The 23,663-nt window shown below is 46.2% G+C and overlaps 1 protein-coding gene across 1 annotated transcript in view; it reads right to left on the bottom strand.

Annotated features, from left to right (window-relative positions):
* The window catches only part of RASAL1 (RAS protein activator like 1), a 121,808-nt gene extending 115,855 nt beyond the window's left edge, over positions 1-5,953 (bottom strand). The window contains exon 1 of the mRNA XM_063913318.1: positions 5,280-5,953. Within this exon, the coding sequence (XP_063769388.1) occupies positions 5,280-5,344 (65 nt within the window). The 5' untranslated portion in view covers positions 5,345-5,953. The remainder of the gene's footprint in view (positions 1-5,279) is intronic.
* Positions 5,954-23,663: the final 17,710 nt, after the last annotated feature.

Raw genomic sequence — 23,663 nt, 5'->3', positions numbered from 1 at the left:
TATTTTTCAGCTTCCTATCAGCTGGCTTCTTGAGGGCGGCCGTATCTAGAGACGGTAACGCCATGTTTTTATAAGCGTGTGAGCGCCTTATCCACCCTAAGGTGTGTTTCCCAACTCGCCCTTACTTCTGGCGGGAAAGGGTATACCGCCCATAACTTTCTATCGGAGGAACCCCACGTATCATCACACACTTCATTTAATTTATCTGATTCAGGCAAAACTACAAGTAGTTTATTCACACCCTACAAAATACCCTTATTTGTGGTACTTGTAGTATCAGAAATATGTAACAGCTCCTTCATTGCCCTTAACATGTAACTCGTGGCCCTAAAGGAAAATTACGTATGTTTCTTCACCGTCGACACTGGGGTCAGTGTCCATGTCTGTGTCTGTCGACCGACTGAGGTAAATGGGCGTTTTTACAAGCCCCTGACGGTGTCTGAGACGCCTGGACCGGTACTAATTTGTCCGCCGGCCATCTCATGTCGTCAACCGTCTTGCAGCGTGTTGACATTATCACGTAATTCCATAAGTAGACCATCCATTCCGGTGTCGACTCCCTAGAGAGTGACATCAACATTACAGGCAATTTGCTCCGCCTCCTCACCAACATTTTTCTCATACATGTCGACACACACGTACCGACATACAGCACACACACAGGGAATGCTCTGATAGAGGACAGGACCCACTAGCCCTTTGGGGAGACAGAGGGAGAGTTTGCCAGCACACACCAAAAGCGCTATAATGTATATAACAACCCTAGAAGGTGTTGTTTCTATATATGCGCTCTTAATATATCATTATATCGCCAATTTATGCCCCCCTTCTCTTTTAACCCTGTTTCTGTAGTGCAGTGCAGGGGAGAGTGGGAGCCTTCCTCACCAGCGGAGCTGATCAGGAAAATGGCGCTGAGTGCTGAGGAGAATAAGCTCCGCCCCCTTTTCGGCGGGCTTTTCCTCCCGGTTTTTTAATAACTGGCCTGGGTTAAAATACATACATATAGCCTTAATGGCTATATGTGATGTATTTATTTGCCAAATAGGTATTTATATTGCTGCCCAGGGCGCCCCCAGCAGCGCCCTGCACCCTCCGTGACCGTGTCAGTGAGCCGTGTGACAACAATGGCGCACAGCTGCAGTGCTGTGCGCTACCTCTCTGAAGACTGTGAAGTCTTCTGCCGCCTGTTTCCGGACCTCCGTTCCGCCGTCTTTCTTCAGCGTCTGTAAGGGGGATCGGCGGCGCGGCTCCGGGACGAACCCCAGGCTGACCTGTGTTCCGACTCCCTCTGGAGCTCAGTGTCCAGTAGCCTAAGACTTCAATCCTCCTGCACGCAGGTGAGTTGCCAGTCTCTCCCCTAAGTCCCTCGTTGCAGTGATCCTGTCGCCAGCAGGAATCACTGATTAGAAACCTAAAAAAAACTTTACTAAATAGCTCCTTAAGAGAGCCATCCAGTTTGCACCCTTCTCGGACGGGCACAAAAACCTAACTGAGGCTTGGAGGAGGGTCATAGGGGGAGGAGCCAGTACACACCATGTGACCTAAAAAGCTTTTTAGATGTGCCCTGTCTCCTGCGGAGCCCGCTATTCCCCATGGTCCTGACGGAGTCCCCAGCATCCACTAGGACGTTAGAGAAATTATTAAAAATAATATCAGTAAATTTAATACGATAATATTGTATATGGTATCTCACATTATTGTATATTTGAGTCCTATACTGTTCTCCTAGTACACACTGTCAAGTGTACATATTAGAAGGGGAAATACATTTTTAAATATTTGAATAATAGTCATGTTTTAAAAAATTAACATAATCATCCAACCTTTTGTTCTTATTAATGAGTGCGCCAGACAAGGGTCTTATCTTTGTTTTCTCTTGTTCACAATTGGACCCAACAGTAGGTTACTACTGATACCCTTGGTGCACCGCCAACAGAATCGTAATTTTGATAATATAGTAAAAAATAGGTAATATTGTTTAAAAAAATATTTTTCAAAATAATATATTTCTGATGTCAGTGCGGAAACAACCCTCTATCACGACAGGGTCACTAGGTCGACATGGCCATTAGGTTGACATGTACTAGGTCGACAGGTCAAAAGTTCGACATGAGTTTATTCAAATTTTTAAAAATGTTTTGGACTTTTTCATACTTTACGATCTACGTGGACTACAACTGGGAATGGTAACCTGTGCCGAGCGCAGCGGTAGCGGAGCGAGGGGAGACGGTGCAATAATTGGGGTTCACCGTCACTTTGCGAAGAAAACGACACAAAAAAAGTTTAAAAAAACCTCATGTCGACCTTTTTAAAAACCTGTTGACCTAGTACATGTCAACCTAATGACCATGTCGACCTAGTGCAGGGGCTGGCTGGGAAGGGGGGCAAGGTGCCATCTGCCCACTGGGCCAGTGCAATTTAACTGTTCCAGGGCCATTTTTGCATTGCATTCCCTGTGAAAAGCTGGGTCACTTGCTTGAGTCTGCCCCCCAGGCTGAAAGTTGCCAGCCAGCCCCTGACCTAGTGACTCTGTCGACCTAATGCATGTCGACCAATAGTGGTCGACCTAATGACTGTCGACCTAAGTTGTGTCGACCCAGGGACCCATACCCATATACAGGAAATCATTGAAAACAAACTGATTTCCCCAATAGCATAGACACACAAAAACCACCTAGGGGTCAGTTCACAGGAAGTGCTGTAACCAAAGTATTGGTCATTTCACTCTTGCACCTACTCACAGGAACTGCAGAATCCAAGCACATTACCTGCTGTGCCCTGACCAGCATCAAAAGGGCTTATCACACTAGGAGGTTATTTACATGACTTCCTATGTGAGAGTGTACCATGACTGTTCCCAGTCACTAAGAGCATCTTAGATACAAATACATTATAAAATGTGCAGTTTATAACTCACCAACTGCACACAGCGCAGTGATATAACATGAAGACACATTTTTAAACACACCCTGCCCAGCGCCGTTAGTACATTTGAATCGGGCACCTAGCACCCATTGTCTCTGTAAAATGGCGTTGGGCACGGAGGGTTAATCCCTTCAGTGCTGCGGCCGTCATTGTCCCTGTGGCTGACGGGGTCTCCGTCCACAACGCCCTTAAGCCTTAACGGCTTTTCTGAATCCCTGACGGGTTGAATAGCATTTCTTTGCACGTTTTACATTAACCTTTTGCGTATGAATGGTTGACAATGTTAAGATCGACACTCATTATGTCGACCACTATTGGTCGACATTGACATGGTCGACGTGGTCACGTGGTCGACACATGGAAATGGTTGACACATGAAAAGGTCGACATGAGTTTTTTTACTTTTTTGGGTGTCATTTTCTGCGTAAAGTGACGGGGAACCCAAATTAGTGCACCGCGTCCCCTCGCATAGCGAGCGGTTCGGGCAAGGTGCTTCGCTCCGCTACCCCTGCTCTCGGAACAGGTTACCATTCCCAATCGTAGTCCACGTGGACCGTAAAGTATGAAAAAGTAAAAAAAGAAAGAAAAAAGTGACCATTTCATGTGTCGACCTTTCATGTGTCGACAATTTGTCCATGTCGACCATGTCAATGTCGACCAATAGTGGTCGACCTAATGAGTGTTGACCTTTACATTGTTGACCATCTGAACGGATACCACTTCCAAGGAGGGAGATAACGCTGAAACTCTCTGTACGAGTGGGTATTGGCAAATACTGCTAGTGTAATAGGGCCCCATTTACCAATGGCTCTTATTACCAGTGGCATATTTAGTTTATTATCATTGGTATTCAACATTACATCCTTTGCCGGTGAGGCCCAGCAACGGCCTCCACTCTCATGTGGGCAGCCTTATGCCATGCGCATGCGTGATGGCCAGTCTGTACACGTGCATGGCTCATTCAACCAGCGGGGCCTCAGTAATGCCTGTAAGGCTTCGCTGAACCCGGAAGGGCTGCGCTGGGTCCTTAGTGCCGGCAATGGGGACTGTATCACTCTCGTCATCTATTGATGGTGTAAGGCAGGGATAGGGAACCTTCGGCCCTCCAGCTGTTGTTGAACTACACATCCCAGCATGCCCTGCATGGCCAAATAGCAAAACTGTAGCAAGGCATGCTGGTATGTGTAGTTCAACAACAGCTGGAGGGCCGAAGGTTCCCCATCCCTGGTGTAACGAATACAAAGACAAACTGTAGTAATCTTAGATCACCGCTGTTTGTTGAATGCTGAGTGCTAAAGGGGTTATATGTCATTCTTAAATAGGGCCCATAGTATTGCTGTGAGACACAGCCATTCTATACAAAGGGGCATATTTCATAACGAGTGATATTCTTGTTATCACTCATTACTAATTTTACATTGTGCTCCAACCAATTAGCTCCTGTCATGTTTCAAATACATGAAAGTTAGGAACTGATTGGTTGGCACACCATCTAAGATTAGTAACAAGAATATCAGCCGTTATTAAATATACCCCAAAGTGTAAAGCCGGATTAGTATTTTTACTGATAACTATATCCTCTGTGCTGAAGAAACCTGTTGTATATAATATTTGCTAATATGAAACTGACCAGTTTTGAAACAAGCTTCAGCCCTATGAATGTAGTAATCTATGTGCTCCCCGCTTTGCTTATTAACTCCCTATCAAAACATTTACCTGTTGAGCTCAGCAATAACAGCATTGTAACTCACGATGTCCTTGTATGAATGCATTTACCCGCACTTTGTTATCTGTGTGACACATTTCTTATTGCCCTAGTACAGTGTCATTTGCAAGTGACAACCCAGTGTAGATAGAGAGCATGGCTGAACTTCATATGCAGTGACCGTGAGCGGTACAATATCGGGCAGAGCAAGCAGGTAGCTGCAGCACTCTGTGGCAGATACCGCTGCTGATAATACCCCTGACCACACACATAAGAATGATTGGCACTACGGCGCACCAGCAAATGTACAGCACCTGCACCTGCAGCAGCAGCCTATCCCTAGCGCTGCTTACAGGGGACAGTCCTACGTTATGCCACCGGGACCTATGACCGCAGGCGGCACACAGGATGCAGGGACCTATGTACACTGCGAGATCACTGCAAACACATACATACAGATTTTTTTCCATGATATCAGAAATGAAAGAGAAGTTTGGGGTGCCAGCGGGGGAAGCCGCGGAACATTGTATCCCGGGTTATAATATACTACTATAGATACTGCAGCCAGGAGCACCTGCAGCGCTGCCTGCCTCCCGCCTGGATGAACTTCATGAAGGAGGCAGATGTTACAGGGAAGGGCACGACTTACACATCCTTAGCGGGCAGGTTCTTCCCTTCCACCAGCCTGAAGTACAGAGCTGTATTCCTGGCCATGACGGAGATAGAAGGACTCCAGTTGCAGCAGTGTCTCCAGCTAGACTCGGACTGCGGTCAGCAGCAGCCCGGCACTTGCAGCAGAGGACCTCCGTGGTGCCCCCGCACCCATTCTGGGCAGCCCCTTGGTGCTGACTGGCTTTGGTAGTTTTCGGGTAAATACACAATCCTTTTACAATCCCACTGTCATGGTCTATGCATTGAGAAACACCCTCCGTCTGCTCTTCCCTTCAGCGTGGTAGACTGACCAACTCAACATCCAGGGCACCACGACACTTCATGCCACATTAGTAAGGCAGTGCCTCCAGGATTCAGCCATATGTCATGGACTGGCAGCTGCCGGCTCCTGAGCACCATGTATGTGGTGGATGGAACGCTGCTGCAGCCACAGGTTGGAAGCGCTGATGTATTCTGAGCAATATGTTCTTCTGCTTCTCCTGCTGCCTCCTCCAAACTAGTCTGAGAGTGAGAAGTGCATGAGGCAGCTCAGCCCCCCCTGCAGGTAGTCTTGTGTTATGAGAAAGAGCCTCTGTTTACCTCTGTATATCTCCACACGACTCTTCTGCATGAAACAAGCTCCCTGCTGCTAGGATGGCAGGATTCATGCTGCCTGTCTTCCATTAGTACAGAGCCGCTCAGAACTTAACCCATTGTATAATGCCAAAGGTATGTGCACATCTGCTAAATAGTTATCCAAATCAAAATGCCAATACACTAAGAAATTCCTGTCCTGTGTTTGGTTTTCCCAAGTGCAGCTACATTTTCATTAAACAAAAAGAGTTTGCAGAGCCAAATGGTGATGTTGGTGTAGGAGAGGTTTGCATCAGCTAGTAATGACTGACATGGGTGCAGTAAAAGGTTCCTGAGTATTCTCACTGGGGCACCTACTGTACTGTTATGTAGTCATTTCCTGGGAGCTGGCAGACTGGGTGTTATCCTATACCTAACCCTCTGTTCCACGCTCTCTATGTACCCCATCTGTGTCACCCCTGTCTGTCTAACCCTCCCCTTAGAATGTAAGCTCTCACGAGTAGGACCCTCTTCCCTCGTGCTTATACTTTTCTTACTTTAATAATCCTCAACTGCCCAGATCCCGCAGTTTTTTGGCCACCTGGAACTTATCTCTATGTTGTTTACTGGTGTAGTAATGCTTAGTTACCCTGTACTTGTCCTATATTGTCTTCAACTGTAAGTCACTGTTTTCCTGTTCTGATTATGTGCATATGTACTCTGTAATTGGGCGCTGCAGAACCCTTGTGGTGCCATATAAATAAAGGATAATAATAATAATAATACCAGAGATTTTCAACCTTTTTACAACTCGCGGCACACTGAACAAGATTCAAATATTGCCAAGGCACACTCAAATATAATGGTGATGCGTGGTGCAGTTGCGTGTCCTAGGATGTCATGTCGCAGCTTCTCCATAGGTAACGCCTGAGCCACATCTGACAAAGCCAGAAGAGCCCAACACTGCCCGGACCCAAAATTAGAACTGGCTCTTCAACCAGTAAACCCACCAGTATTGATCGTTCCAGGGCCTCAGTAGCAGCAAAACACTGATGGGCCTGGCTGTGCTTCTATGGCGGCACACCTGGAGACTGCTCAAGGCACACTAGTGTGCCATGGCACAGTGGTTGAAAAACACTGTCATATACTATCATGGAACACATTTTCCACTTTTCTGCCACACTTAATAGGGTATTTATAGCTTTTTGGAGCTTGGGGACTTGTCCATTATGGCAGTCACTATAGTTAGTTACAGGGAGAGCTTTTACAAATATGAGCTGACAAATAGTGCACATAAATAGAAAAATAAAAAGTTTGCTTAGCTAAATGGTTTAGGAATTGTGGACTTGATGTAGACTTTATACACTACTTTGAGACTTTTCAACCACTACAAGCCCGGAGGCGCACTCTGAGTTTGAGTAGGTGTCTACTGAAAGCAGAGAGTGCACTCCATAACCTGGTGACTTTTGGGAACACAGAAGTTCAGTATGGTCCCTACCTTTGTCACCCTCAAGGTATTTATTACATTTGTTACCCAAGGTTGAACTATTGTTCTCAGCACAGGATACAGTCAGGATTCCGGTGGTTGGGATCCTGATGGTCAAAAATCCCAACACTGGAATCCCAACGCTGAGAATCCCGAAGTATCCTGGAGATAAGTACTGGTGTTTGGGATAGGCACTAGAGAGAGGGTTGGGCTGCAGGGGTGGAGGAGGTTAGGGTTAGGCTGCTGGAGTGGATGGTTAGAGTTAGGCTGCGGGAGAGATTCTCAGCGTTGGGATTTCATACTCAACCCCTCAGCACCATGGAGCTACGTACAAAAATCTGTGAGTCCAGGGCGAGATCCAGGGTAAGATCAGACTGTGAATGGGTGAGATGAGGTGCCATTGCCTGTGGTTCCATGGCATTACAACGTCAATTTACCGCCCTTGCAGCTATATGAATTGACCCAAAATGTAGTCAGGGACGCTAGGTAATTGCATAGAAACACCAAATGTGAATAAAGCGTAGTCAAGGAAGCAGTACACAGGATGAAAGTCTATGTGAGTATGCTTTGCAGAAACACATTTATTCACAGTAGAAAAGTACAGGAATATAGCAGAAAAAAACATGAAGCAATAACTATATTGCAAAGGGCAGCTGATCAGTGAGAGGGCAGTAGCATGGTTAAAACAGGAAACCAGGAGTTGGTACAAGGTGTATACCAGATGCAATGGTTCAGTAATAGAAACGCAAGGTATAGCTATGGTAAGCAATTAATGAGTGGAAGGTCAGGACCTACATAAATAAGGCTGGAGCACTTGTCTTCTGCTGATGATGTGGAGGGCTTGAACAAACCAGCGTACCTGCACATGCACAGTACAGTTGCAGCCAAGACTTGCAGATGTGAGCACTAATGGAACAAGATGGAGAACTGGCAAGAATCATAGTGGTCCACAAGCCGTTGGAAAGGACCTGCATGGATTGCATAAGGACAGCATGGCCGCCAGATAAACACTTTGGGGCTAATTTTGAGTCGCACGCAAAATGGCTATAGTTCCAGGCTGCTGCAGAAGTTTGTCCATTTTTTTAATGCAGTAATCATTTACAAGTCAAAACTCGGAGGGCAAGATGCGTCATCGCTTGGAGAGGGATAAAATGGAGAGGGATAAACTACCAGCCAGTCTGCTCCTAACTGCCATTTTCCAAACCCAGCCGGTAACATGGCAGTTAGGAGCTGATTGGCTGGTACTTTTTATCTCTCCATTTTATCCCTCTTCAAGCGAAGACGCAGCTATCCATCCGAGTCTATTACATTTAGCCGCATGTAGGGAGGCCAATCCCGGGATCGGGATCGGCGGGATCCCGGGATTTGGGCCCAAAATGCCGGGATTTGAATCCCGGGATTGGAGCATCCAGTCCCTGGATTCACGGGATTGCACTGCGCATGTGCGGGAGGGAGTGTGTGTAAGTAATACTACTTACACTTAGGCAGGCAGCAGCCATAGACGAATGCTGAACGCGGCGACACTTCAAATGTGGCGCCGGCCTGGCAGCCAATCAGAGCTGGCGGACCGGCAGCCAATCAGGGAAGCTGCCGCGGCAGCCAATCAGGAGCGACTGCTGCGGCCACTTCCCTGATTGGCTGCTGGTCCGCCAGCTCTGGTTGGCTGGCGGCCGGCGCTTCATTTGAAATGCCGCCGCGTTCAGTGTGTCCATGGCTGGTGCCCACCTAATAGTAAGTGTTATTACTTACACCCAGCCTCCCTCCCGCGCCGCTACCAACCCTCCCCGCTACCTACTGTGCACCCTCCCGCCCAGCTACCTACACCCTCCCGCTCAGCTACCTACAACCTCCGCACCGCTACCTACACCCTCCCGCCCAGCTACCTACAACCTTGGCACCACTAACTACACCCTCCCGCCCAGCTACCTACACCCTCCGCACCGCTACCTACACCCTCCCGCCCAGCTACCTACACCCTCCTGCACTGCTACCTACACCCTCCCTCCCTTCCCCACCGCTACCTACACCCTCCCGCACCGCTACCTACCCTCTAGCGCTGCTCCCTACACCCTTCTTCACTGATCCCTACTGCAATCCCGGGATCCCGGGAATCCCGGGATTGATCGTTTTTCAATCCGGAATCCCGGGATTGAAAAAACGGCCCGGGATTGGCCTCCCTATCCGCATGTATCTGTTTTTACAGTTTCTTTGCTTTATTCTATGACATACTGTACCAAAGGCTTGCAGGTATATACATGACAATAATTTTTTATTTAATAACTTTTCAGGAAGAATTAAGCATTGCTTTAATGAGCTGTAAGGGTACACATTACAACATATTTATTCTAGCAACATTTTGGGCAACTATGTACAAGTGCAGGGTTTTATATTCGTACAATGAATTTAATTCCATCTACAATTAGAAGTACAGTGTATCATATACATTTAGCTCTCCATTTGGCTGCTGTAGGCTCAGCAACTCAGCTGTTTTGGGATAAACTCCCAGTTGATTCCCAGTTGAGGGAATTGACATATGAAATTGTTTACTGAAAACAATGTTCTTGGTTGAGACAAAGTAATAGCTTTATCAATGACTAAGACAAGTCCTCAGGAGGAAAAACAATACCTGGGTCGTATACTTTCCAAAGATGGATTACTGAGACAAAATTGGGGCAATAAAAAAAAATGCCCGCTACTGAAGGTGAAACAAGTGGTGAATGATTACTGATTGTTCATATTTTTAGCTACGTTCCAAATGTGCCAGAGCACAAAGAATCACATTGTAAAGTGAGATGAAGTTATGTCATCTGGAAATAAAAAGACAAAAGTCATCAACTTCTAACGTGGGGGTCATTCCGAGTTGTTCGCTCGCAAGCTGCTTTTAGCAGCATTGCACACGCTAAGCCGCCGCCTACTGGGAGTGAATCTTAGCTTCTTAAAATTGCGAACGAAAGATTCGCAATATTGCGAAAAGACATCTCTGTGCAGTTTCTGAGTAACTCGAGACTTACTCGGCATCTGCGATCAGTTCAGTGCTTGTCGTTCCTGGTTTGACGTCACAAACACACCCAGCGTTCGCCCAGATACTCCTCCGTTTCTTCAGCCACTCCCGCGTTTTTCCCAGAAACGGTAGCGTTTTTTCACACACACCCATAAAACGGCCAGTTTCCGCCCAGAAACACCCACTTCCTGTCAATCACATTACGATCACCAGAACGAAGAAAAAACCGTGAGTAAAATTCCTAACTGCATAGCAAATTTACTTGGCGCAGTCGCAGTGCGGACATTGTGCATGCGCACTAAGCGGAAAATCGCTGCAATGCGAATAAATTTACAACTCGGAATGACCCCCATAAGCTTTAAACAGGATGTAGTTGGGATCCCGGCGCTCGGGATCCCAACAGTCAGAATTCCAGGTGCCGGAATTCTGACACCTATTATAATCAGGGCGGGTTCTGGGGCTTTTAGCGCCCCGGGCGGGCAATAGGGGTGTGGCTTCAAACAGGGGGCGTGGTCAGATACGCCCCCTGTACAGTAGTAGCGCCGCTGAAATGACGTGCGGTGCGCGATGACGTCATCGCGCACCGCACAGTAAAGGTCCTCTCCACGAAGGGAATCTAGACGCGCCTTCACAGCGGGAGGCAGCGGCAGCGGGACAGAGCGGGCAGCGGGGGGCACAGCAGCAGCGGATCTTGCCATGGTGCGGCGCCCTCCAGATGGCGCCGGCGCCCTCCAGAAGTCGGTGCCCCGGGCAAAAGTCCTGCTTGCCCGTGGCAAGATCCGCTACTGATCATAATACAGATGCCGCATCCCGACAGTCAGGATCCCAAATGTAAGTATTCCGGTAAGGTTAGGTTTAGGCTGCGGGGAAGGGTTAGGTTTAGGCTGCATGATGGGGGGAGGGTTAGGGTTAGGCTGTGGGGAGGGGGGGTTAGGGTTAGGCTGTGGGGAGGGGGAGTTAGGGTTAGGCTTTGGGGAGGGGTGGTTAGGGTTAGGCTGTGGGGAGGGGGGTTAGGGTTAGGCTGTGGGGAGTGGGCTTAGGGTTAGGCTGTGGGGAGTGGGCTTAGGGTTAGGCTGTGGGGAGGGGGGTTAGGGTTAGGCTGTGGGGGAAGGGTTAGTTTTAGGCTGCATGATGGGGGGAGGGTTAGGGTTAGGCTGTGGGGAGGTAGAGTTAGGGTTAGGCTGTGGGGAGGGGTGGTTAGGGTTAGGCTGTGGGGAGGGGGGTTAGGGTTAGGCTGTGAGGAGGGGTGGTTAGGGTTAGGCTGTGGGGAGGGGGAGTTAGGGTTAGGCTTTGGGGAGGGGTGGTTAGGGTTGGGCTGTGGGGAGGGGGGTTAGGGTTGGGCTGTGGGGAGGGGGGTTAGGGTTAGGCTGTGGGGAGGGGGCTTAGGGTTAGGCTGTGGGAAGGGGGGTTAGGCTGTGGGGGAAAGGTTAGGTTTAGGCTGCATGATGGGGGGAGGGTTAGGGTTAGGCTGTGGGGAGGGAGAGTTAGGGTTAGGCTGTGGGGAGGGGTGGTTAGGGTTAGGCTGTGGGGAGGGGGGTTAGGGTTAAGCTGTGAGGAGGGGTGGTTAGGGTTAGGCTGTGGGGAGGGAGAGTTAGGGTTAGGCTGTGGGGAGGGGGGTTAGGGTTAGGCTGTGGGGAGGGGGTTAGGGTTAGGTTGTGGGGAGGGAGAGTTAGGGTTAGGCTGTGGGGAGGGGTGGTTAGGGTTAGGCTGTGGGGAGGGGGGTTAGGGTTAGGCTGTGGGGAGGGAGCTTACGGTTAGGCTGTGGGGAGGGGGGTTAGGGTTAGGCTGTGGGGGAAGGGTTAGGTTTAGGCTGCATGATGGGGGGAGGGTTAGGGTTAGGCTGTGGGGAGGGAGAGTTAGGGTTAGGCTGTGGGGAGGGGGGTTAGGGTTAGGCTGTGGGGAGGGAGAGTTAGGGTTAGGCTGTGGGGAGGGGTGGTTAGGGTTAGGCTGTGGGGAGGGGTGGTTAGGGTTAGGCTGTGGGGAGGGGTGGTTGGGGTTAGGCTGTGGGGAGGGGGTTAGGGTTAGGCTGTGGGGAGGGGGGATAGGGTTAGGCTTTCCGGAGGGAGAGTTAGGCTTAGGCTGTGGGGAGGGAGGTTAGGGTTAGGCTGTGGGGAGGGGGGTTAGGGGGTTAGGGTTAGGCTGTGGGGAGCGGGCTTAGGGTTAGGCTGTGGGGAGGGGGGTTAGGGTTAGGCTGTGGGGAGGGGTGGTTAGGGTTAGGCTGCGTGAGCAGAGGGTTAGGTTTAGGTTGCGGAGATGGAGTGTTAGGGGGAAGGAGAGGATTATACTTATCCCTGAATCCCTTAATTCCTGTAGGCATTTTGAACAGTCGGGATGCCGGAGTCGGTATTATAATTTATAATTTGTCCTGATCTCGTACCCAACTGCTAATGGAATCACAAGAGCTCAAATACAATATTGTAAACTCATCAGTGACAATTCCTGTAGACACTGAAAAATGTAGCTATAAGGTTTAAACACAGCTGGACATTAGTATGTGCCTTCACCGCTATGACCCTTTATCACCCAATAAAGCTAGTCATAAAGAGAGTGAGATTTTATAGCTATAGATTTTCAGAGTTTAAATATTTAATGTTTATGCTTGGAAAATTAAATCAGATTATAAACCACATGAAAGTATTATAACCCCCCCCCCCCCACACACACACACACACCCCCGACACCACCCCACACCACCACCACCACCAGATTATTGCTCCTCTACAATGTACTTTAAGAAATTCCACCACATAGTAAATACAAACCAGATAAGGAAATGCTTCTGGCTCAGGTGTTCCACCAGTCACGTAACTATATCCCGTCTGGGGCATGCATACAATACACTGAACAATGCTGAAGATGTTTATGCAAAAGTACGTTTAACAAACATCTACCAGTGTCATGGATAAACTAATGATCCTCAAAAGAGAAACAAAGAATGGTGAAACGTTAAAATAGCTTTTGGCTATGGTAGGGAATAGTTATCTAGAGAAAGAAATCAAGTTTCACAAGAGTTACAAGACGTTTGGAACTTTAGGAACGTATTGCAAATAAAATCCTTTTGAAAGGTGATAAAATCATTTTTATTTTCAAAAAATGAGAAGGGAAATGCTGTATTACATCCAAACAAATGGCTTAAGGCCAGATATATCACAATCCATATTTGTAGTGCAGATGTGATAAATAATTTTCACCTAAATTTGCAACATGAAAAAATCAGTTAGCATGGTTCCCTTGCTGGGAGACAGCCCATCCTGGCAAAGGGGTGTAGTATGTTATGCCGGCGGTTGGGCTCCCGGCAACCAGCATACCGGCTGCGGAATCCCGTCCGCCGGCATACCGACAGCTGGGCGAGGGCAAATGAGCCCCTTGCGGACTCGCTGTGGGCACGGTGGTGCGTGCCATGCTATCCTCGCTCCAGGGGGGTCGTGGACCCCAAGAGGGTGAAGAACTGTTGGTATGCCGGCGGCCGGGATTCCGGTGCCGGTATGCTGGTCGCCGGAAGCCCGACTGCCGGCAAAGTGAAGACCACCCCTGGCAAAGAGCCGGAAGCACAGTGATAGCTTATACCAGACCTGGACAACCTGTGGCTCCCCAGCCGTTGTGAAACTACAAATTCCAGCATGCCCTGCCACAGGTTTAGCATTCCTGACTGGCAAAACTATGGCAGGGCTTTCTGGAACTTGTAGTTTCACAACACCTGGAGACCCACAGGTTGGCCAGCCCTGGCTTATACTATTACTATCATCCTGCATCCTGGCTCTAGTCCTCTGTGGCTAATGCATGGGGTCGACAGAGAGGTATCTGGTGTCCATATCGGCCGGTGGGCACCTCGTCGGCAAATCCGCCAGTGTGTAGGGGCACAGTAGGGCCCTTATGACCTGGAATTGACAAGACAATTGCTCTGAATTTCAGTAGGCAAAAAGGGCATGGCCTCACTTGAAGTGAGTCGTAGGTAGATTGGGGTCTTGTCTGGATGGATTGGGTCCATGACCTTATGTGTGCCAATTTGCAAGGTATTAAGGTATGCAAGTACTGTATGTAACAGTGTTTCTATATATGTAGGGCCTTATCTCAAAATATGTATAACATTTGCTCTATCCCACAAATATATTATTCTTATTTCAGGTTGTCTGTATGTAGGGGGAATACATTCTCAAATCACATATTTGTCCACTTTCCTATTCCATCAGTTATTTATATATATCACACACATATACAGTACACCCACGCAAGATATCACCTTTTCCTCTCAGCGATAAATGGGAACACCAGCAACGTAGTGACTGGATGCACAAAGAGATCCCTTTACTCGCAGAATGTTATTATTCTGCCGGCTTATGATGAAATCTAAATCTGATCTTTTTCCATCTCTATTCTCTCCCCCTGTCTTTGGCTAGCAATTTGTTGAATAATTCTATACAGATTGCCAAATCAGCCAATGAGCAATACATGACACATTACTTTTCACTAAAATCACATTCCGCAAATATTCATACTATTTGTAAAAACAATTTCAAATACTCTTATTTTCCACATTTTCTACTCCTAGTTGTATATCTATAGGGCATCTGTGGTCAGCCAGTAATTGGCATTTCTGTTCACTCAGCTTAGTCACTACTCAGCTAAATAAATTACACACTGTATATATCACTAAAAAGCCATGCTATAAAGGCAATATATTTGATATTATAACTAACCCTACAGGATAATGCGTCATCACTTGGAGAGTGATAAAATGAAGAGAAATAAAGTACCAGCCAATCAGCTTCTGTCATTTTACAAACCCAACCTGTAACATTTTATCACTCTCCAAGCAGTGACGCATCTAAATTTCATAACATACTTATTAATCATTCAGCATTCTATAATATCATAATGCTGCTAATCTATACAACCTTTCTACTGGTGCAAAGACAAGTGTTGCCTTCATCTATCAACATACAGTATGTGCTTTATTTCTTTGCCAGAAATGTGGGCACAGAAATGAACAAAGGCTAGATGGAAATGAAAGAGATTTGCAGATGGCATAAGTAATTACTAGGATATGTTCCCTTGCTTCAGGATCCAACAATTAGGTTAAACATTTTATGGTTTATGATTTTCAGATATTCAAAGAAAATTGTACAGAAATAATGTATGCTTTTAATGATCTATAGCAATAAATGCTTGTTGTTAGAATCTGTGCGTTTTCTAGCCTCGGAATAGGACCCGAGATTTGTATATTGTTGGAGGCGTACGGTGAAAACCTGGATGTTTGGGGGGAGATGTATTTACCAGGCACATATTTTGCCGTTATGGCTCTTACCGCTTTGCCTCTTTACTGAGGCGAAGCGGGAAGCACTAGCACCGAGTTGTGTTATTATCTCGGTTGCTGGAGAGGGAGAGTGTAACCCCCCCCCCCCTCCCCCCGACAATCCCGGTCAGCATCTACAGCACGTCGGCCTAGTGCTGATGTGCTGAGTCTCCCTGCCTGGGCATCTCCTGTGCGCATTCACAAGATCTCGCTACTCTCACAAGATCCCGCATGCGCAATTCGTAGTCGGCAGCCGCGACAGCCACTATGTGGCTGTCAATGGGGCAACGACACCTGCAGCTGTTGAAATCGAAACGGTCAGTTCACAGTGCCGCTGTCAACTTGCTCACAGCACTGCTGTCATACATGGGGGAGAAGTGGTATCAGCGCACATAATGTTTGCTGATACCACTCTTCCCCATAACAGCAGTTCATACATCTACCCCTTGATGAGTTTTCTCCTAATAGGTGGAAAAGGAACTTTTACTGATTCTGTCAGACACAGGTACAGATCTGAGCTGGCACAATGATAGAGGAGGAGTTGTACTAAGCATTGGAGAGACATAAAAAGGAGAGAGAGAAAAAGTGCCAACCAATCAGCTCCTAACTGCCATGTTACAGGCTGTGGTTGGAAAATGGGCATTAGGAGCTCATAGGTTGATACTTTTTCTCTCTACACTTTATTACCCTTCAAGGCTTAATACATCTGCCCCACAATCACTGATTACCAGTAGGGGCTGGTGAATAGGCTGAGGACACCATCACTTACAACCAGTGGCAGATGTTACAGTAAAAATCCACCACCACCAGTGACGCCCCCGCTAGTGCTTCACATTGAAAGCACTATCTGCTAATCGAATGCTATACTGTGAATGGCAGATAGTGATTCAGATTGGAAGCCACTCCATTGCCTCTCTGCCAGCTTTAACATGCTTCTTGGGACTGCAGCCGATGCAGTCTCTACAAGCAGTGGGGGAAGGGGGTGGGGGTTTCACTTTCAGCAGTAATATGTTTCTGGGGGTTGCAGTTGATGCTGCAGCGGCAGCTTACCTGTAGACGAGGTAGGAGCCGCCACTGCTTACATCACAGGGATATTGCTATATATTAACATTTGGCATCAGGGAGTAGTTCTAGTTTCTCATTTTCATGTGGGGATGGGAGATCCAGTCACAAACCCATACCAGTAACATAATCCATATAACCTATTATGCATTCTGTAAATGTCACATTATTACATGTTTGACACTGAATGCATTTCATGACAAAATATTGCACAATATAAATGAGTATATGGGTCTCACCCAGAATTGAGCATATTTTGAAGCCAATAAAATGATATGTAAAAGTAGTGTACAGTACTGTAGATGCTCCAATATGCAGAACTAGACAGATCCTTATAGGAGCATATACAATATAGGAATTCATTTGTGTGTTTTGAGTAAATCAAGATTATATGCGAATAAGCTTATCGCATACTTGCCTACTTTTGAAAAAGCATTTCAGGAAGACTGTAAAGTAACACCTATCAGTGCGGACCTGTACTGCTACATCTGAGAGACATGTCCTGAAAATGACTTACATCCAAATGTAAATGAGCCCCAAAGTTTGCAAGATTCACTTGTTTAAGAAAAGACACTGATATTTTTCAGGAATTATTTCGTGTATTGTGCTTTACAAGAGGTTCCATGTACAGTCAGGTCCATAAATATTGGGACATCGACACAATTCTCATATTTTGGGCTCTATACAACACCACAATGGATTTGAAATGAAACAAACAAGATGTGCTTTAACTGCCGACTTTCCGCTTTAATTTGAGGGTATTTACATCCAAATCAGGTGAACGGTGTAGGAATTACAATGGTTTCTATATGTGCCTTCCACTTTTTAAGGGACCAAAAGTAATGGGACAAACTAAACATTCCTAAATCAAACTTTCACTTTTTAATACTTTGTTGCAAATCCTTTGCAGTCAATTACAGCCTGAAGTCTGGAAGGTCTAGACATCACCAGACGCTGGGTTTCATCCCTGGTGATGCTCTGCCAGGCCTCTACTGCAAATGTCTTCAGTTACTGCTTGTTCTTAGGGCAGTATCCCTTCAGTTTTGTCTTCATCAAGTGAAATGCATGCTCAATCAGATTCAGGTCAGGTGATTGACTTGGCCATTGCATAACATTCCACTTGTTTGCCTTAAAAAACTCTTTGGTTGCTTTCACAGTATGTTTCGGGTCATTGTCCATCTGCACTGTGAAGTGCCGTCCATGAGTTCTGAAGCATTTGACTGAATATGAGCAGATAATATTGCCCGAAACACTTCAGAATTCATCCTGCTGCTTTTGTCAGCAGTCATATTATCAATAAATACAAGGGAACCAGTTCCATTGGCAGCCATACATGCCCACGCCATGACACTACCACCACCATGCTTCATTGATGAGGTGGTATGTTTTGGATCATGAGCAGTTCCATTCCTTCTCCATACTCTTCTCTTCCCATCACTCTGGTACAAGTTGATCTTTGTCTCATCTGTCCATAGGCTGTTGTTCCAGAACTGTAAAGGCTTTTTTAGATGTTGTTTGGCAAACTCTAATCTGGTCTTCCTGTTTTTGTGGCTCACCAATGGTTTACATCTTGTGGTGAACCCTCTATATTCACTCTTGTGAAGTCTTCTCTTGATTGTTGACTTTGACACATATACACCTACCTCCTGGAGAGTGTTCTTGATCTGGGCAACTGTTGTGAAGGGGTTTTTCTTCACCAGGGAAATAATTCTTCTGTCATCCACCACAGTTGTTTTCCGAGGTCTTCCGTCTCTTTGGGTGTTGCTGAGCTCTCCGGTGCATTCTTTCTTTTTAAGAATGTTCCAAACAGTTGATTTGGCCACACCTAATGTTTTTGCTATCTCTCTGATGGGTTTGTTTTGATTTTTCAGCCTAATGATGGCTTGCTTCACTGATAGTGGCAGCTCTTTGGATCTCATATTGAAAGTTGACAGCAACAGATTCCAAATGTAAATGTCACACCTGGAATCTACTCCAGACATTTTACCTGCTTAATTGATGATGAAATAATGAGGGAATAGCCCACTGCTGTCCATGAAATAGCTTTTGAATCGATTGTCCCATTACTTTTGGTCCCTTAAAAAGTGGGAGGCACATATAGAAACCGTTGTAATTCCTACACCGTTCACCTGATTTGGATGTAAATAACCTCAAATTAAAGTGGAAAGTCTGCAGTTAAAGCACATCTTGTTTGTTTAATTTCTCTTTTTTTTTATTTGTATAACACTTTTTACTGTGGTTTTGTCAAATAAATTATAATACAATGAACAAACATGACATTATGAATCTGTACAATCAACTGAGAACTGTTCGCAGAGACATCATACAATAAAACCCAGCATTTATTTATTTATTATTATTTATTACCAGTTATTTATATAGCGCACACAAATTCCGCAGCGCTTTACAGAGAATATTCGGTATATTCGGAATATTCAGCATAACAATATCCACAAATTTTCCTTTTTTCTTTAGAGTAACCAAAAGTAAAAGTAGACGAAAACTGAAAAAAAAAAAAAAAAAAGTCAGAAGGGGAGAGAGACTAGGGGAGAGGATGGGGGGGACGTACTATAAGCACCAGAAACCTCATGACTTCCGTATCAGCAGAGATACCAAAATGACTACTAGCCGTTTCGAGATATCACATAATAGGGAAATTGAGAAAGACAAAATAGATGGGGAAACTGGATCGTACCAGGATGTGAAGAAAATATAAATAGCTATCAGGTCGGGAGGCTGTAGTATACTAATGTCTTCTAAGTTATTTGGCGCAGCAGATACCAGGTAGTGGATTCAAATACTGTCATAATATGTGTCTGGGTCGCTGCGGGTAGAGAAACAATGTATGAGTCCCAATTTTTGTAAAAATGCGAAACACCTTTCTCCAAATCAGAGAAAGTATCCCTGCGATCATAATATAGAGTATCAAGGAGCATAGCTTTGACATCTCTAACCAAGGGAGCAGATTTTTCTAGCCAAGGGAGTTGTTTGTTTCATTTCAAATTCATTGTGGTGGTGTATAGAGCCCAAAATACGAGAATTGTGTTGATGTCCCAACATTTATGGACCTGACTGTAATATAAGTGGCCAAGAGAAACCTTATTTAAAATGCATGCAGCCATAGATATAACTGCATAGGCAAACGCGGGGGGGGGGGGGGGGGGGGTTCTGGTTGCCTGGAAACCCCTCTCCTCTTGGCAAGTGGCTCAAATTATAGCAATAGCAATGGTATATAATATGAAGGTAGCTGCCAGGAAGAAGAGACAGGAGCCTTTCCATGGGGTGGGAGAATGTGTGCTTAGAAAGTGCACTTCTGTCTACTACTGGTTCTATTATGTTTGTTTATGTATTTATTTAGTATGGCATGTTTAAGCTTTTCCTGACCACTTATCTTATTTATATTGTTTAAATATGTTTGATACTGCCTATACTATAGACAATATATAGCGTTAAATATTAATACTGTATTCCATACAGGAGTCTGGGGGAGTGGTAGAAGAACCTAGTAATGACCCTGAAAATTGGTACTATTTATATGTTTGATACTGCCTATACTATAGACAATCTATAGCGTTAAATATTAATACTGTATTCCATACAGTATCAAATGTATAAAAAGTTCAGGGTCATTACTAGGTTCTTCTACCACTCCCCCAGACTCCTGCACTTGCTCCGCAGAGTGGGAGATTATGGATTGCATTTGGAAACCCCCCTCTAGAAATCCTGCGTTTGCCACTGCATTGTGCCTTATCAACAATGCAGGGAAATGTCACTGACGAGCTCATTTGAATGTATGTATCGCTGAATTATTTTTCTCCCCAAGAATGTAACAGCTATATAATGGGGTAAGGTGCAATCAGGGAGATTGCTGGACTATTCAGGGAGTGAGGGAGATTGTTACTATTTCAGGGAGTCTCCTACAGAATGAGGTAGTGTAGGCAACTATGGCTTATCGTTATCCTTTGAGATGCCAGTCACAATCATTATTTTTTTTTTCAATCATAAAGTTTTTATTTTTATTTATAGAACATTCAAAAACAACATGTAGAAAACATACATGCTAGCAGAACAGAGCGAGAAAGAATAAAGATAAGTAAAGTAAAAATAAAAAAAATAGCCAGTATAACTCTCAGAAATCTAAGTAAATCATATAATTGTAAAATGAGCAATGGACAGAAACCCATATACATATATATATATATTTAAAAAAAAAAACAACAACAACAAGTTGCTAGCCAGGGCCAACCAGTGGGACACCTGGAGTAGCTTGGGAGAAAATAAAGATACCGAAGAGAGGAAAAATGAAGAGAGAAATACAAGAAGGAAGTATAGGGGGGGGGGGGGGGGGGGGGAAGAAGAGGGGATAAAGGGAAGGAGAGCAGAGAGGAGAGAGCGAGCCTGAAGTGGAGGGTGAGGAGGGGTGCGAGGAGACGTTGAGATATTAGTAGAGGCCTGGAAGGTCCACATAAAATGTAGAATACCAGGGTCTCCATGTGTCATGAAATTTCTCCACGCTATTGTTTAGCAAAGAGGAGAGATGTTCCATCTTTGCTATAAACCAAATACGGTTTAGGAGTTCCCGACGGGCGGGGGGAGAGATTTGTTTCCAAGCTTTAGCTATTAGGAGCTTAGCAGCACAAGAAATATGAAGGACCAGTTTGTTCTCGGGGCTAGATAATTGGCAGGCTGGGGGACACAAGAGAAGCACCTTGAGAGAAAGTAAGGGGCAGGAGGGAAAATTTGAGTTGATCAGAGTTTGGACTAAGATCCAAAAGGGCGCAAGCCTGGGACAACTCCACCAGGTGTGGAAATATGATCCAATTTGATCACATTGACGCCAGCAAAGGTTGGGCGTATTGGGATACATTTGGTGTAAGCGGTCAGGGACAAGGTACCATCTTGTATATACCTTATAAGCGTTTTCCTTAACGAACACACTTATTGAGCACTTATAAATATTCAAACGAATGGCGTCCCATTCGTCATCCTCCAAAAACGTCCCAAGATCTGTTCACAATCATTATTTTGATGGTTATGATAACTAGAGTTTTCATGTAGGTTTTAATAATAAAAAATATATACATTTTATAGGAAAAACAATGTGGCCACCCACCTAACATTGCTACCAGCACTAACACTCACAACCTAGCCTAGTAGCAGCAGCAATATTGGGGGACAAACATCCCAGTGGTAAATCAGTTACCAGCAATAGCCTATGATAGGCTGGGCCAGGGAAACTATAGCGGGGAAACTGCAGCGTAGAGTTCTGTTGCCATAATGTTCTCCAGTCCTAGCCTGTTTTGCACAGTTCTGAATTACTCAAGATAATTGCAGAGCCAGAATAAGACCTCCATGATACTTTAGTCAGAGCCGAAACTAGGGGGGGGGCTAGGGGGGCATGTGACCTGGGCGCCAGACTGGAGAGGGCGCCGAGACTGTCACTTTAATCCCCCCTAACGCCCCCTCCCAATGCGGCAGCGATAGCATAGAGCCGGGCAGCTTGAGCTCCAGACTTTGCAAGCTCCCGTCTAGCCAGCAGGCACACGCACCGCATCGCAGAGAAGACACTGAAATTAAACTACATCTCCCAGCAGCCCTTGCTGCCGGGAGCTGTACTTTACTTTCAGTTTCATTTCTGCAGCGTGCTGTGATCGGCACAGCAGAGCCGCATTAAGAGGGGGCACAGGGGAGAAATTACTCCCCCCCCCCCCCTCACCCCACTGTTAGTGCCTTTAATCATTGCAGCCACTCAGTGGCGGAACTAGCGAGCGGTGGGCCCAGGTGCGACAAAATGCTTTGGGCCCTCCCCCCCCACCCCCCCCCCCACCCTACACACATCCCATCCAAGTCCACCCCCTCACCCCTGGAGAGGATCTGGTGAGGGGGACCTGCTCAGGGCCAGAGAAATGGATACCTACCAACAGTGCCGTAACTAGACATTTTAGCACTGTGTGCAAGAAACGGCATCGGAGCCCCACCCCTGCATGCAAAACAGGGGCAGTGCGCGCCGTAGGCGCGCGCAAAAATACATAGTGGCGTGGCTTTGTTGGGAAGGGGTGTGGCCACAAAATAATACCAATTCATAAAACGGTACACAGTAGTCTCCATTATTCAAATTACGCCACACAGTAGCACCACTACACCAGGTAGAGACCCTTTTACACCTTACAGCGGACAGATTCCTCTTTTTACACATAACGGCAGACAGCGTGCACTTTTTACACATAACGGCAGACAGCGTACCCTTTTTACACATAACGGCAGACAGCGTGCCCTTTTTACACATAACGGCAGACCGCGTGCCCTTGTTACACATAGCGGCAGACAGCGTACACTTTTTACACATAACGGCAGACAGCGTGCCCTTTTGACACAGAACGGCAGACAGCGTGCCCTTTTTACACATAACGGCAGACCGCGTGCCCTTGTTACACATAGCGGCAGACAGCGTACACTTTTTACACATAACGGCAGACAGCGTGCCCTTGTTACACATTACGGCAGACAGCATCCCCTTTTTACACATAACGGCAGACAGCGTCCCCTTTTTACACATTACGGCAGACAGCGTGCCCTTGTTACACATTACGGCAGACAGCGTCCCCATTTTTACACATTACGGCAGGCAGATTCCCCATTTTTACACATTGCGGCAGGCAGATTACCCCTTTTTACACATAGCGGCAGGCAGATTACTCCTTTTTACACATAGCGGCAGGCAGTCCCCCATTTTTACACATTGCGGCAGGCTGATTCCCCCTTTTTACACATTACGTCAGGCAGTCCCCCCTTTTTACACATTGCGGCAGGCTGATTCCCCCTTTTTACACATTACGTCAGGCAGTCCCCCCTTTTTACACATTGCGGCAGGCTGATTCCCCCTTTTTACACATTACGTCAGGCAGTCCCCCCTTTTTACACATTGCGGCAGGCTGATTCCCCCTTTTTACACATTACGTCAGGCAGT

Source organism: Pseudophryne corroboree, chromosome 1, assembly GCF_028390025.1.
Source record: "Pseudophryne corroboree isolate aPseCor3 chromosome 1, aPseCor3.hap2, whole genome shotgun sequence".
NCBI lineage: Eukaryota > Metazoa > Chordata > Amphibia > Anura > Myobatrachidae > Pseudophryne > Pseudophryne corroboree.
The sequence above is the reverse complement of the archived record's forward strand: the minus strand, read 5'-3'. Positions and strand labels throughout refer to the sequence as shown.